Source organism: Ambystoma mexicanum, chromosome 2q (genome assembly GCF_040938575.1).
Source record: "Ambystoma mexicanum isolate Mex_15411 chromosome 2q, UKY_AmexF1_1, whole genome shotgun sequence".
Taxonomy (NCBI): domain Eukaryota; kingdom Metazoa; phylum Chordata; class Amphibia; order Caudata; family Ambystomatidae; genus Ambystoma; species Ambystoma mexicanum.
Window position 1 is genome coordinate 1,029,856,369 of NC_090924.1, and position 17,264 is coordinate 1,029,873,632.

Consider the following 17,264-nt stretch of genomic DNA (forward strand, 5'->3'; position numbering starts at 1 on the left):
GCCAGAGGTATGGATACTGACAGTTCCATCGAAATAGATCATCACTGGTCGAATACTTGTCGTGTGATTGTTGCACACAATGTTTAAATCGTATTTGGCTATTGAGATGTACCTGTGTGTTCGTCCTCACGTGTGTTTTATGCTAACAATATTTTGATACATAGTAATGAAAGCACTATGTTTCAGGGAGACGATGGAGCCTCATTCCGTGCTGTCTATGCGGATACAGAAAATATAGTCGTTGCAGCGCAAGAGAAAGGGAGGACATGCGGAAACGAATCGGAGCTACAGCGTGCAGATGTTGAAGGTCGAGTCAAAAAAGTTGCAAAGAAAAAAAAACAAAAAAAGGTTAGTTACAAACAGTTCATAACTTTAAAAAAATGTTTGTGCTGGGGACTATTTTATGTTTTTTTCCAGTCAATTCTACTACACTCCATCTTGTGTTTAAACTGAACATCCCTTTTCCAGTCTCTCCTCCAGTTACCTGTGGGTGTCAGAACTATACACACACAGACAGTGAAGCGAATGAGAGATGTGGCTTGCCAGACCGTGTACACTATGGAGGAACTATTAATTGAGGCGAGGCGTGTTCAGGCTCGAGATGCTCATGTCCAATGGCCAGAACATGAATTAACAGTGTTTGGAGACTACAGCAAAGTTGCATTGGACCTTAGCTACAGTGCGACCGCACCACCACAAGAAGATGTTATTTAATGTATTGAAGATAGCTCTGAAGTAGTTGCAGATCAATTTACACAATCTACAACCGCCAAAAATTTGCCACCAAAAAACCTGTCGACATTGTTGTGTTCTCCCATCAATGTTGAAGTAATAGATGTTGAAATGACAGAGAATGAACCAGCCGCAGCATCCATAGACGCATCAGAACTTGATATCAGCGATATTACTTTCCAATGTGTTGAAATCTCCACAACGTCAAAGGCCGAAACAACGTTGACGCAGGATGACAGTCTAATGAAAGAGAGCAAATACATTGTATTCGACAGTTGTTTGATGGAAATGATAAGTATGCTGAAATGTGTGCATTCCATTAGAGGGAAAGTATGTGGGAAGCCATTGATTAATGTGACTCGTCAAATAAAAGGCAGTAACGTCAAAATAAATGCCGCCTGTAGATTAAATCATAGTTTCTCATGGTCTGCAAAACCGATGCTGGGGAAACTGCCAGCAGGCAATCTACTGTGTGCAGCTGAATCACTTTTTAGTGGCTCCAGTTTTAGAAAGTTAGAGGCTTTCTTTCAGTTTGTGGGACTCCATTTCATTTCTAAAGCGTTGTACTACACATACCAACGTGATTATCTGTTTCCGGCCATTAGTGATGCTTGGAAAATTGAACAATTGTCTCTAGCAAGTACATTCGAAGGCAAACGATTCAGGCTAGCCGGCGATGGACAGTGCGACAGCCCTGGATTTTCTGCCAAGTACTGCACCTACCACTTTCAGGACATGGATAGTAAGAAAATTGTGAGTTCGGTGGTCGTGCAGGTAACACAATGTACATCCTCAGTGGCCATGGAGAAACTAGGTTTTATAAAATCAGTGGAATATCTACAATCGAGGGGAATGCACATCGACCTCATAGCCACGGATAGACACGTTTCAATTGCCAAGACAATGAGAGAGCAGTTCCCACATGTTAAACATCAATTTGACGTATGGCATCTTGCTAAATCAATCAATAAGAAAATCTCGGCTGCAGGGAAAAAAAAAGGTTTTGAAAGTATTTTGCAGTGGTCACATTCTATCACCAACCATCTTTGGTGGAGCTCAAAAACTTGTGAGGGGTCAGTGGAAATACTACTTGAAAAATGGCGGTCACTGATGCACCACTGTACCAACGTTCAACGCTGGACAGCAAATGAACATTTCCACCAATGTGAACATGGCCCTTTGTCCCCAGAGAAGGCACGGAAGAAGAAGTAGTTGATTCCATCTTCACCGACACACAAAGCCATTGAGAAGATTGTTTTCGACAAAACTCTATGAAGAGATTTGAGAGGACTGACAGAATTCTGTCACACAGGAGATTTGGAGGTGTTCCACAATATGTGCCTAAAGTACAGGCCAAAGTGCTTGCATTTTAGCTTTCGGGGCATGAAACATCGCACTCTACTAGCGGTCTTGGCCCATAACAGCAATGTCGGACGTGAACAATCTAGGACTAGGGGTAAAGTAAGGATGCCTCGCTACACTAAGGTGTTTTCAAAACGAAGTAAGCAATGGGTGATCAAACCAGTCTATGATGAAATGCAGTTCGACTTTGTGAAAGGCCTTATTGTTGCTGTGTTAGAGAAGCACGGATATGGAATTTTGGACGTTTCTGTGCAGAGCAGTGATCCATTGCCACCGAACATTGTGACTGTGCCATGCCCACCCGAAGCACAGCTGATTGTGAAGTACAAATCCCGGTTTAAATAATTGTAATCCGATTGTCTTTTTGTAAATAAATTTTATTGTACAGTGTATCTGTAAACCTAACCCCTACCTTCACCATCATGGGTGGCGAACAAGCTGGGTGTCATCTTTGAATTCTCTCTAGTCACCTCACATATGTGTATGTATATATTTTTCTCATGTCTCATCTCATGTAAATGTAAATGCTGAGCACTGTTAACGGAGGGGAGGCTTGCGTATTGCAAATAATAAAACAAACAAACAAACAATAAATCTCACTTTTAATTCAACTCCTGTGGTACTTTATACTTTCCCTGACCTTCTGCCAAAAATTAAATGTCTCAATTTGGGCTGCAAAGCTCGCAGACAACGGGGACAAAATTGGTGCACTTAGAATGCGCCAGCCAAGCGGGCTGTGGCATTTGGGAGAGAAGCCAGTTCGCATTTGCACATTGAGGCGCACTACATAGACGGATTCTAAACTTCAAGTTCTCACAGATGCCTATACTACGTGATGTTGCAAATAAAGAATGCGAAGGACAGCGCCCAGATGAGGCCCACAAGTCGCACTGGAAGTATAAGGGTCTATTGTTTTTTTACCTTGAGACAGGGACCATGCCGAAAGAACTACATTTGAAGGGAGTGCGCAATAACGTAAGAGACGATAAGGCAGAAAATTCAGAAACTAGACCGAGTTTCATTTTAGTTCAGTATACGAAAAATCGTTGTCAAGAGCACGGTCCGTTTTACAGACTGCATTACGAAGAGACACAATGGAAATTTCAAATATAATGTAAGTAAATCTTTACACACTTTTATACCGGAATGAAGATTTAATGAATGGATGCATGAATAAATGAATGAATGAAGAGCTAGGAAAAGCAAGTAAAACTGTTCGTAGTGGGCACATGGGCATGCAGGTCCACTGGTCTCACCGATCTCGGTCCTTGGCCCAGCCACTTTTCCCTGCACTGCCTACCTGCACTACGGGACTGTCTCTGTATCCTTCAGCCCCTTCTCCTGGCATTTAACTTGCACTTGCCACCAGCTGGCCCTATTATTTAATTTGTATTCAACTTACCATGTACAGCCCTTCCCCATGGGCGATCAGAAAGACACCTGGCCTAGTAGGATCGGTGTCTGTCTGCCCTTGTTCCCCACCTGCCTCGTCACGCCTAGAAACACTTGAGTATAGGCGCGTTACAAATGCCATATCATATATCATATCATTCCTCACGCATGTAGACTGTCGTTTATCATTGTGTGTTGGCCTCGATTTATCTCGTTACTTTTCGCATTGATTTTAGAGACGAACATACTCCATTGAACTATCCTTGCAAGCAAATAGTTTCTGATCGGCCTTAATAAATAAAATGAGTAATATTAATGAAGTTCGGCTAGCAAGACTAATTATCATTTTTTTGTTTTCATAACAGGTATTTGATCCCTTTCTGCCACTGCCATCTGTTTGAGACACCGGCGGATAGATTCTTCAGCAGACACCTGCAGCTTCGTGTCAACAACTGGAGCACGATCACCATATTATGGGACGATCGCCAAGGGCCCACATGCCCTTACGCTGTACTAGTGGCTAGAAGCAACATATCAACCTTTAGGCTCGACTAGTGCCTAGTTGATAGAACAGCCTTGCGGTTCACCGTGCTTCCAAAGTGATTCTTTTTACGAAAATGAACACCCTGTGTACCATAAAGGAACAGCGCGTGACTCAAGATGAAACGGAACAGTTATTGCGGATACAGATAAAAGAAAATAAATGGCTTCCGGAGTTCATATGTCAATTGCTGAATATTCTCTAAATATTTAATGTCAAATAAATGTACTTTACCAAATGTACCGTGTTGCTGTTTCATTTTAAAGTACAGTTTCATATTCCGAGTTGTGGCGCGCTGTGTTGGGAGTTGATCTGTGTTGGTTTCCGGGTTCTGTGTGGAGTCGCGCAGAAGACGACTGGGCGCGTTTGCCTACTCAGCACAGTAACGTCATGGGGAGAGGCGGGGAATATGAATGCTTTGATAATGTCAGGCTCAGGGGTGGGGGAATTGATTTAGTGCCGCAAAAGCAGGTCAGCCAGGGCGATCGGGGAAAAGATAGGATTATCAGAAAATGGCGGCTCCCTGATGCTTGTTTTCGCGTGCGTTTAATGGATGAAAACTCGGGTAAGGTCCATAGGAAAGTTTTCTAAAATTGAGCCACTTAGGCTTAAAAAAACATGGCCGACCCATAGGGACAATAAAAATGTTTACTAGACCATGGCCTTTAACTCTCTACTGTAAGCCTGAAAGCACCCACTTACGGACTACTGTGAGAATGAGCGGTCTCCTGTTCCCTCTCTACCCTTCCAATCACTCCCATGGCATGCAAGTACTAAACCCACATCACGGTTTAAATTGCCTAAAACATGCAGATACTAAAAGTTTAATGCTTTACGTTAGTAATTGCTGGCCCCTTGGTAACAGCGAAGCCCAGGTGCCGTTTAACATCTGTGTCCTGTTCTGTCCGGCAACTGCTCTGAAGGTCAGCCAGGTTGAGTCAACATAGCACAAAAGATCAGGGGGGGGAGTTCTGAAGCCCAGTCAACTCAATGGTGTTACGCCACTACCGGTGTTTAATGCCTTGATTACTTATTGGTTATCATCATTACTCCTAGCCCTAGTCTTCCTCATCCCTGTACTATGCATGAGGCAGTACTTGTGTATGAGGCACTCTGCCTCGTACACAAGTACTGGGATGAGGTAGAGGTACATGGAGGTAGTTACTTCTAATCCCAATCTTCCTCATCCCAGTACTTATCTATGAGGCAAGGAGCCTCATACGTAAACCCTGGGGCAAGGAAGAGGGACGTGAAAGTAATTCTGGGCCAAGGAGCTGATTTTGGAGGTTGAGGTAGGGGGTGGGAGGGAGAGAGGGTGTATGGGGGGTGGAATTGTGCACTAAATCATAATGGTTGTCCATGTTCAGGCTAAACAGGCATGATATTTGGTTTTAGTGGCTAGAGAGGCATTTTGGTGCAGTCAGTCTAGCCATTCCTCAGTTTGGTATGATTTATTTTTAACTGTGCATTTCTGATAAAGCAGTCCTGCTAAGTGTAATTACCTGGCTAGAATGGCATTTGAGTGCTGCCAGTCTAGCCGTTTCTTACTGCAGCATTTTATATTTTTCTGGGCATCTGTGATAAGATGATATGATATAAGTCATTTATAACACGCCTGTACACAAGTGTTTCTAGGCGTGACAAGACAAGGGTGAGAGGATAGAGCTCTGGGGAATGCCACAGGTAGAGAGAGAGAGAGGTGGCAGAGAGAAAGGGACCAAGTTGGACCTGGGAGGGGCAGTCGAAGAGGAAGGAGGTCCACCACTCTAGGGCCTGATCCATGATGCCCAGGTTCTCACGTAGTCGATTGATCAGGATTGTGTGGTTGACTGTGTTGAAAGTAGAGGAAAGATCAAGGGGGATTAGAACAGAAGGAATGATGGAAACAAGGTTAGAGAGTAGACCTTCACAGTGTTCAGGAGAGCAGTTTCCATGCCTCCGGCAGCTCTGAAGCCAGACTGATGGTCATGGAGACAGCCAACAGATTAATTGTGGAGAGTAAGCTGGGAGATGGCCAGCTTTTCCAAGAGTTTGCCCAGGAGAGGGGTTATGGAGATTGGGCGATAGTTTGCCTGGCACACAGGATCGGCAGACGGCTTCTTGAGGAGTGGGTGCACAAGGGAGTGCTTAAGGGAGAGTGGAACGTTCCAGTGGCGAAAGTGTGATTACAGAAATTGGCCAAGGCTGGAGTGAGGGTGTCAATATGGTCCTTGATGGTTCTGGAGGAGCAGGGGAGCACCTGTTTGGACGACACTTTCATAGATCGGACTTGTTTATAAACCTTGTCAGAGAGAAAGAGGGGAAAGGAGGAGGAGCGGTAGTGATGGCCAAAGGGGAGTCGAGAAAGGAAGAGGAAGAAGGAGAGGAAGAGGAGATAGAGGACAGGATGTCCTGAGTTTTAGCGGAGAAGTGAGATGCCAGAGCCATACAGAGTGCCTCAGAGGGAATAGGAGAAGTAGAGACCGCAACAGGATTGACCAGTTCTTTCTAGATTTTAAAGACTTCTGCCGTGTTGTTAGAGTCCGCAGAGACCCGGGCATGAATGTGTGCTCTCTTCTTGATGAGTGTTATTGCTTCGACTGGCATTTTGGTGCAACCAGTCTAGGTATATCTAAATGTGGTCTGGGATAGTTTACAGTAATGTTATTACGTGTCTACACTGCTCTACATTGTGCAGCCAGTCGGACATGTTTTCAATGTGGCATGGCATTTTTAATAGCAAAGCACTAATGTTCCTGTGCATTGTTGGTGACTTGCATGTATTGGATTGGTGCTACCCTACAAAACAATTGCATGCCTTTTTCTTCCTGCCCTTTTCGGACCTACCCTGTCTGCTGCCTTAAACCTAGCTCTTGCAAATTGCTGGCTGCATTACCACTGTTTGTTGCCTTTATTATTTATTTATTGTTATTTATCTGTTTCTCCTCTGCCTCGCACTTCCCACCTCTCCCCCTTCCATGCACTTTTCCCCTCCCCCTCTCCCATGCACTTGCGCGTTCTCAATGTCACTGGGCCTAGTAAGATCGCTGTTTTGTTCTCCCCTGCTCCCCTCCCTTGCCTTGTTGCACTCTGAAACACTTGAGTACGAGCGCGATAGAAATAAAATATCAATCAATCAATCAATCAAACACTCTGGCTTTTAAGCCAATTTTCACAGAAAGTGTGTTGTATATTGCATTAAAACACATATTTATATCTTTCTCCTAGTACAGTTTGCGGCATACCTCTTCAGCAGCATGCTTGTGTGTATTGTGCAAGCGTGATAATCTAGGCCGGGCCAGAGTGTGGCACAACCCTTGATTTGATGCCGAGTTCAGGGTGGGGGGGGGTGGGTCCCTCGGCATGGCTCACAGGGGGGCCCCCACATTTTGTATTATCCCACTGGCTATGTGGGCTAAACTGCCTGAACAATTGCATTCTGTGTTCCTTGCTCATCCCTCTGTATGCTGTATTTGCAGTGTAATACAGGAAGCTTGATTTACCATCAGTTTGTGTCCCTCCCCTTATTTGCTGCAAGGCTCTTGGCCCCCACACCACTGTATCCTGAAAATGCATTATCAGCCAACCTCTGCTTCTCATTGGAAAACAGTTTCTGGGGTTCCTTGCCCATAACAGGTGCGCCCCCAGCAGGCGCAACACAGCATTGCACATGACATGCAAATACTGCGTTCTAACCCAGGTAACGTCACAATTTCCTCCTTGTACCTCGAAGGGAGAGGATCTCCCTACAGCCTCTTTCTGGCACATACAGGGCCACATTGCCTTGCGTCCTGTATGATGGGGATACCCTCCATCTACCGTCCTCGACCACCTGAAGTTTCCACTTCATCACCGGCTGCCCTGACTCACAGCTCCTTTCTTCGCCGCACCCAAAAACTGTCCTCACCTCGTGCCAGCTCCGGATCATCCTAAAGCCCCCTGTCCGCTCACATAGGGACATGACGCCTCAGGTTCAGCAGCTCTGCACGCCGCACGTTCAGCAGCTCTGCCCTTGCTGGCGCTAGCACTGCCAGGGCCTTTGCACCATTTTGCCTGGACCCTGCCTCCTGTCAGCTACTTTCTTGATGGCGCTGACACCGCCCAGCCTGCCAGCCCCCTGGAACTGGGACTGACCTGCCTCATCCCTGTATTCCACTGCTGCACCTCCTTGGTGTGGATGGGACTCCTGGAGGGCAGTGTCTGTCCCCTTTCCACCCCCCTCCACCGCAGAACATGAGTCTGGCACCCTTGAACACCTCAAGACAACCTCTTCACCAAAATGTTGTGCATTCCTCCACCAAGAAAACACTGGACCCAGGCTCCTGTAAGGTAGTTTTATTGTCCGTACGTACACATCAAGTAAGTGACATACAAGTAGGTTTCATGGACAAGTACACTGGTACATCCACACATTCAAGCCCCAAGCTGTAACTGCCACTTTCAGAATGCTCCAGCAGTCACACACACACACACACACACAACACATTCCACAATGACATCACTACATTCCAGTAGCTCTGCAATGTAAACCCCAGCCTAAGGTCACAACACCTATGTATTTAATAGTAATATTGTGTTGGGAGCACCCCACACCCCTTTTGAGTGGTTTCAGTGTCACTCACTTCAGCTGCTTGCACAAATTTGGTGGAAAACATTTTACACCACATGATTTTAAACAATCTGCCACTCGCCAGTATTTACTATTACCTTGTTTATCTTCATAGGGCCAGTAGAGCATCCAAAGAGAGGTTAATTGGAGTGCATACCTGGCCACTGTACGGATAGGTTTCACACCTGGGTCATAAAGGAATCTTGATTTTAGAAAGTGATCATTTGTATTGGGGGACCTCCAGAGAGCCTTCACGGAAAATGTTGTTCTTTTACTGATAAACCACATGTAGCATATAGCTGATAGGCACATCTGGGCTGAGGGTGACACAGGAAAGGCAGCAGCTGTACTGTCTCTTCCTACAGTCCCTTGGCCTCCACCTAGCCTTGAGGGCACCTCCACCATCTGTGTGTTCCTCCTCTGCCAATGGTAAATCATTGGAGACGTCATCACTCCGCCTCCTTCTCCTGACTGCGCCTGCCCTAATTCTTCAAATTCACATGCTCCTCTGACTCAATTTCTCATGGGATGACATTATGTTATGTTAAAGGTTCTTATACTGCGTACTGTTGCCCCCTGCGTGGTTTCTTGGTGCTCTGGCAGATCGGCACCACATTGTTCCCTCTAACCTTGCCTCTGCTTGAGGAACCTCTTTTGTGGTTTAGTCAGGTGCCTGCACAGTCCTCTCTATCCTCACAATGTAGGGAGAAGGGGATTCCTCACAGAGAGAGACATTTAGTTGCTGCTCTGTCGTGTTCTCTAAGCCACCACTGCAGGAAACTTATCATCCCATTCACCTAATCTGAGCCACCAACACTGAACCTGCTGCTGCCTTTAGGTAACCATAAAGGCAGCAGAGTGGGTTGGACCCGACAACCCGTGTGGTACCGGCAGGTGGGTGGTAAAACACACAGGAGAGCAGTTCACAGCAACCTGTGTTTTGGTGCACCCTGGTGCTTTTCCCACACATCAGCTGTGCGCTCTTGACCAGTGTCCAATAACAGCAGATAGTTAAGCATTCATGAGACCAGTCCAACTCAGACACTGCTGCACTGTCTCATTCTGAGGCACATACATTCCAATAGGTGCATTGCCTGTCCATCATATTCCCTGCTTTGCCTGTGATTTGTGATTTGATTATTGTTATTATTACGGTGTTGATTGAGCCCGGACGTAGCTTCGGGAAGCAACGGAGTGGTTTACAATCACAGGGGGAAGAACATAGCGAAGGAAGCGGAGAGACATGGGAGCGGGGAGCTAAGAACAGGGATGGGGGAGGGCGGATGTGGCAGCAAGGGATCTGCAAGCAACCAGGCGAGGAACCCGTGTGGAATAGGTCATCTAGCCTCAGGTAGGGTGAGGAGTGGAAGGTGGCATCGACGGCTGCGCTGAGATTTTCATTGGAATCAATAGGAATCGAAGCAATCCTCCTGCACTCAAAGTAGACTGTTTGAGCATCACCTTGCCCATGCAAAGAGTGAAAAAGAGACAACGCAGACTGCCACAGAAGGTTGGTTACCCTTTACTAAAAATAGAACAGTAAAAGCAGTTGCAAGTCCAATGTGTTTACCCCATTTCCGAATGAATGTGGTCATTTAGTGACCTTGTTTTGAGCTCTTCAGTATATAATTGGACTCGGGCTGAGAGTGGGCAGTGGACTCCTGCCTTGGAAAGAGTTCAGCAATTCAGAACCCTCTTGATGCTAACATCCTAATTGATGTTTTCTTTCTTGGGACACAGTAAAGCTTTGTTCTCTGCTCATTAATGTCTAATCTGTGCAAAATAGGACATTTTGTCTGCAAGCTTTTTCAACTGTCAATAAAAATAGAAAAGGTGACGCTGGCTAGAGTGGCTAGGTTCTGGAAATGGAAGCCCCTTGTGTGCAGAAGTGGCACGTGACCTCTTGCTAGTAGCAAGCGAAAGGGGATGGGAAGCGCGCATTAACATCAGTGGTCTGCGACAACCCACGCTGTCGTGATCCCAGGAATAAGTCCAACCATAATGGGCGTGCAATAACGATTCACACAGCAAAGGTGGCAGCAGTGGTGCGGCGGGCTGTGCGCGACTCATTGCGTAGAGCCTTTATGCCAGGAGCCCACTTGGTACATCGGGCACAGAGCCACCGGCTAGTTCCTCTATTTGGTCTGAAGCTCTTCCAGAAAGTAGGGGCCGGAGCCAGTGCCTGAGTCAGCCACGGGCTTCGTGGGGCTTGAGTGCTCCCAAATTGAAGAAGGTGAGGGCAGAACGCAGCACTCTGCCTCGCTCTCTCACCCGATGGGAAAGCGAGCGGTGGCTACAGCAAGAGCGTGTTACATCTCTTAGCACTGAGAGCAGAGTGTTCACTTTCAAAAATGAAGAATAGGCAGCAACAAAAAAACAAACTGGAGCTCATTTTGAATTGTGACGTAATGTGAATGAAAGGCGCTTTCATTTACGCCATGCCACATTTTCAATCATTCGTATTGTGGGGAGGTGAGGCGCAATGCAACTTGTGTTTCCACCACCTTCCTTCCTCTCGACCATGCACATGGCCCCAGCATTTGCATGTCGGCATGGATTTTCATGCCAGCGCAAATGCTGGAGATCCCTATGGGGTCCGCCGGCTTTATGCACCAGAATAAATCCAGCTGACCCCATAGGGACACATTGTACACGCTGGCTGCCATGAATGGCAGGCAGTGTGTAAAATGACAATGACATGCTGTCCGACATTCTTGCATGTCAGGCAACCTTAAATTGTAACTGTGAACGCTTCTTACCATGCGTGCATGAGAAGCAGCATTTACTCTGCATGGCGGAGTGCAAAAGTGCAGGGCAAAAGGTGGCATGCGTGCTTGTAAGCCGCCTTTTGCCCTTCCCATGTGCACTCTGCCATGCATAGGATGAACATTTGGTGGCAGGGAGCTAGCTTCGCCTGAATGCCAACATAGACAGGGCCCGCTATCAAATTACATATTGGAGCAAAATGAGCTCCACAGTGGCAACGTTACAGAAGCCTGCCAAGCCCGTATCAATGCACACCCCACCACCTTGCTCAGCTTATAGTGGCTCACGTATCCCAGTGATTAGCATCCCTCCATGGAAGTATATCCCCTGAATTGGGGCGAAGGATAGATCTAATGGGCCTGAGGAAGGTGTAGCAGAAATTCAGGTTCCTGTTCTCAGAGGAAGGAGGGTCAACAGCCCAATGGCTTAAGGTATCTACTGCAGCTCCCGGTGAAATGCTGATATGCATATCTGCAGCTCCTGGTGAGATGCTGATATGCATATCTGTAGCTCCTGGTGAAGTGCTGATATACATATCTGCAGCTCCCGGTGAAAGGCTGATAAACCACCTTTTAAAGCTGTCCTCCAGTCCCCCAAAATGTTCAGTGTGGCTCCGCCCCTGTGCCCAGAGCAATACAATGCAATATGTAAAATGACCATTGAGCAATATATTTGATGGGCAATATGCGTGTGTTGAAGTCGAATCCCATGAGCACACCAGGTTCACATTTCTAATGACAAGGAAGACATGCAATCCTTTACATTCCAGGTTACATTTTGGAATGCAGGCCCACTGGTCCTGCCATCACACTGTACTTACATTTGACTTGTGGTCTTCATCTGGCTCAATGAGATAAGTGTGATTTCCATCATAGAACATCCCACTGGTGAAGACAATAAACACGATGGTCAGCATTTCTGAAGTGGGGTGTAGATTTCCAGCACTTTCGGGGTCAGTACAAAGCATACAATTACAAAGAGGATTTGCACCCTGGCCCCTGCATTTTTTTACCAAGGACAGAAAAAACTGCTGAAAACATTGCATTCCTACATGCAAAGCTATAAACAAATGTTACATTATAACAATATTTCTGGCACAGTCATGACCGCGGGCAGTTCAAATTCTACGAATATGTGTACATGAGATAATAGCTGTATTCTTATACATCACTCCATGTCAGATTCATCCTGCTTCTAAGCACTGTAATAACAGGTGTTATTATTACCCAACTTAATGGCCTCGAAAGGGTAGTTGGTTGAGCTAGCGCGGCAGCGGTTTTTCAATTGCAAAGTGCAGGCAGATCCCATGTCAGAGACCAGTGCTTAACTCGTAAGCTATATGCCTGAACTCTCAAATAGAAGGGAATCAGGTAAGAGATGAAAGTGCAGATGTAAACCATCTGAAGAATCAATGCACAGCACCACACGCGCTTTATTGAACAGCGCCACATGCGCTGTACGGAACAGCACCACATGGGCTGTACGGAACAGCAGCACATGGGCTGTATAGAACAGTGCCACATGGGCTGTACGGAACAGCACCACATGGGCTGTACGGAACCGGTCACCATAGAACTGAACCCCAGACCAACGACGACCAAGACGACTCAAATGAAGAACAATCAGCCATACAAGGGGTGGGACCCACCAGTCAGGTGAGAAAACCATGTTGAGAAAGACTCCAGTAAGTCTAAAGTCTTTGACACAGCAGATCCAGTTGGGCAGGCAGCCAGCAGAAAATGTTCCCACAAAGGATACATTGGTGAAGGCACCCGAAGGCAGCCTAGGGAAACAGCAGGGAAAGGTAGTGGTGTTCTGCCACCTTTCTGGATTAAGGCAGCATCATAGCCACAGGTGCATGAACTAGAGGGTAACTGGCAAAGACTTTGGTAAGACTGATATGCAAATAGTATGTCTCCTCTGTGAAAGGTACAGTGTGCTAAAACGTGGCTGTCGACCTTTCTGAGTGGGGACTTACCCATGGAATAGGTTATTTGGCTCCGTTTGTTCTTAGTAGAGGGGCTCCAAGACCTTTTTATATAAATGCTTTAGGGACTTGGGGTTTCACCCTAAATTACCCAGGGTTATCCAGACGTGGGCCCCTTGCTCACTGTGCTTAGAGAGGCACAGCTTCACATCAAACAAGGCTTAAAACACACGTGTCTGGGGGCAGCTGTTGGTACTCTTGTACAGAAGAGAATTGTCTAGCATGTCAGTGCTGGGTGCTGGACTGCCCAGGTGGGTGGAACCAGACCGATATGGAAAAATGATATTTCTCTCATCTGTGAAAGGTACAGTGAGCTAAACCGTGGTTATAGACCTTGTCAAGTGGGAACTTAACCATAGAATAGGTTATTTTTCCATATTTGTTTTTAGTAGAGAGGCTACCAGTCCTTTTTATATACAAGCTGCATTACGGTAATGCTGTCCTCACTGGACTCCCGCCCGAACAGCACCCTTGCCCCCCCTGCAAGTCATATAAAACACATCAGCTACCCAACCATTGATACAGCAGCCCAGCTCCACTGGCTCACAATACCCCAGAGAATTGCTTTTAAAGGACTCTGCATTGTATTCAAAGCCATCCACCTGAAAATCCAATCTTACCTTCACGACAAACTAAAGCCCATCACCCACACAAACAGCACACAAACAAGCATACATCTACTATGCGTTCCACTCTGCAAACTTACATGCACACAAAAACATGTATTTACACCATGGGCACCCAGCGCAGCGCATGGAACACCCTATTGCTTCACATCAGCACTGCACCCTCCATCACCACTTTCTGAAAGAGCCCCAAAACATATGTGTTTCCCCACACGTAATCCGGCCCCTCCAAATCCCCTGCTACCATTTATCTAGTCTAATTTTTCTGTGCTATCCTGGAAACATTTTGTAACTTCTTTTTTAACTTTCACCTTTTGAACCTTGCAAAGAGCTTCAAGACCCTTCCAGTTATGTCAGCACTAAACAAAAAAATAGAACTTCCCTCAGCCCATCTTAAAACAATAGGTGATGGAGGTATATCTCTTGGCTGTTCCTGTTTTACCTTTATGATTGGGATCTGTGGTGAGTTGGAAGGTGGTGTCGGACACATTGAGGACATTCTGCACTCACTTTATTGAAAATCATAAGAACAATGCCCATCTCTCCCTATTGCTAAAGGGAATATCCTGCCTCTCTAAAAGAACTAAAGTTGCTCGTCAGATGTCAGGAAGTCCAAAGTAAATATGTCCTCCGTCCAAACTAACCCTATCTGACCCCACCACTAAATATAACTAAAGTAAATAGGCCAAGAGAAGGTCTCTTCTTCCCCTGGTCTTCTCTTCTTCTTGGACATTCTTTTTTATATACAGGTTTATTTTTGGCTCAAATACTTCGGTATGCAGTGATAAAATCATGGAAAAAATGCTGTGGTTTGCCACATTAACGGTGTACCCCATTACACCATTTAAGTGGAGCAGGGGTTGTGTGGTCTCATTGGATAGTCTTTCTTATGAACTATTATGGTTCTTCAAAATGAATCTTGGTTCTCATGATTTCTGTGGCCCTAGCTTTGAAGTACTTCTCATTCCAGTAGTTCCTCACACTTTTGTGATCACATATATATTCTTAGCAGTCTCTTTGCTCAGGCGTTCCTAAATTGTGTTTGCCTCGATTTCCTTTTAGGCTTTCTTTCCCACAGTCTCTCTCTCGAAGGCTGTCTGCTCTTTTATCTTGCTCAATGGCAAGCTTTATCTCGTCTTTCTCCAATGTGTTTCTGGGCGGGACTTTCTCCAGCCTTCATCTCTACAGATATAGGGTGGTTGCCCTTCCTCCTAGGGTTTTGGTTCCCAGTCTCTGTTGACTCCCCACCTGGGTTGATAAACGTTCTCTTTTATAGATGGGTCACGTCCTTGTAAACTACTTTCTTCAATGCTATCTCATCCTCAGGACTGGGACTAGTCTCTCTATTCAAGTGACACTGGTCTTCCCCATCTGGGTTGTTTATTTGCTTTCTCAGGTGTCTACAGTTCCAGTCACTGAATTCTATATTTGTGTTCTCGTCCTTAGGACAAGGACCAGTATCTTCATACACATAATGAATCCCCACCTGCTTACCACATTTCCCGATTCCTCAGGTACTTTTGTTGGCCGGGGAAGTGTTGCAGGGCTCAGCTCACACTCTGGTACTGTTGCTCTCTCTTCTCGCTGCTCAGGTTCCGGGTCTCGGTTCCTCGTCGGGTGCCTGCCTTCCACAGATGCTGGCGATCTAATGCCTTTCAGGCTTCCCATCTCAGTAATTTCTGCACTTTTCCTACATTCATCTAATGGACAACAGTCACCCTTAAACTCTTGAAGACTGTCTTTTAAGGCTGGAAACAGAATCACCCTGTCGACACACTCCCCACACGGGTTCATGTTCACACATTGTCCCGACTGGGGCCTTTGTAGAAGTACTACCATCCTTTGTCTATGATATGAAGTCACTCTTGTCATTACTAACATCACCTTTGAAAATATAATAGGGTTGATGTATAACTTGAATCAAGCAAATAGATTCACGTGATTGTTTACACATGATTCCATGCTTTACAGGACTGTGATTTCTTTCTGTTTTGTCGTATGTTTTTTTAACAATTGAACTGATCATGTTCCATTCATTTAACATGTATTAGAAAAATTAAATATAAAAAATTGTTTTCTCCGATTGACTAACTTATGTGCACTTCTTGTGATATTTGTTTTGATACAAGAATGTGATTCACCTTTTGCCTCCACCTAGTTCACATATACCAGTTCAGTAGTGTGACACCAGTAGGTAGTTTGTTTTGGGAATCCTCCTTTGTTCATCTTATTTTGGCCACATCCCACAAGCCCCCATCAAAAAAGTGGTCCCCTCTAGCTCACATAGCTATACTCACTTTTCCTTGGGCATCCTGCCAACTTGTGATGAGGCCCAGTGACTTTTATTCATTTTGAAGATTGTGACTACACTTACAATTCTCTTATAAAAAAATCTGTTGATCAAGCGTGGTCACGTCACTACCAGGTACTTCTCTCTGTTCCTTCTTGTACCGCTTCCTTTGTGGTTGCCTACGCCAGGCCTCCGGCATCTCCCACTGTGTTTCTCTCGCTCTTCGAAAGCCGTAGGCTTCTTGACCTGGCTTGACTCCACCTCCACACAGCATGATTATGTCAGGGCACTTCTCCGCACACAGCACAGCACTCTTATTCTCTACTTCTGCTCTGACTTGTCACAGTTAAATACACATCTTTGGTTAAAGAGACATCTTTGCATTTTCTTCGACATATGTTTCTTTTCATATTGTCTTCAGCCAAATGTAAAGTTGCCTTACTGCTCTTCATAGAAGATATACCCATATATGCAGCTATGGCAGTTGACTTAGAGAGTTCCTCACAGGAACAGGAGTCCCTGTCCCGAAAGGGGGAATCTCTCCTGTTGAGGTCTGACTTGCCTCAACCCCTAGGGAGGGTCTTGCAGAGCGGGCTCACCTCCATAGCCTCACATGGGGAATCGCCCCATTGGGGAGAAGGGATGAATACCTGCGATTTGTTACAGATCACTGTTGGTTTGTAGGAGTGTGAGGGCTGAGTAAGCGAGGCAGAAGTTATTTCGTCACAACAACCCTCACCAGAGGGCTGTGGGAAAATGTCCCCAATACATACAAAATGTTTGCAAAGAATCATTACACACTGGGCCTCATCATGAATTGGGCGGTATCCCGGCGCTAATTGTGCCGGTATACCGGCCAACTCTATTAGCATTACCCCAGTTCAGAGCAATTTGCGCCGGATCCCGAGTTGCGGGGGTGGTTAATTCCCCAATCACTTGGGGGTTCCTTGCTACTAATAGCGCTGATAAACAGGCGGAAA

At 45.9% G+C, this 17,264-nt stretch overlaps 1 protein-coding gene across 5 annotated transcripts in view; it reads right to left on the reverse strand.

Annotated features, from left to right (window-relative positions):
- ADAM22 (ADAM metallopeptidase domain 22) overlaps nucleotides 1–17,264 on the reverse strand; it is a 1,877,697-nt gene that overhangs the window by 1,064,150 nt on the left and 796,283 nt on the right. For all 5 annotated transcript variants that reach the window (XM_069648369.1, XM_069648368.1, XM_069648372.1 and 2 more), the window contains exon 6: nucleotides 12,202–12,265. In XM_069648369.1, the coding sequence (XP_069504470.1) occupies nucleotides 12,202–12,265 (64 nt within the window). The remainder of the gene's footprint in view (nucleotides 1–12,201; nucleotides 12,266–17,264) is intronic.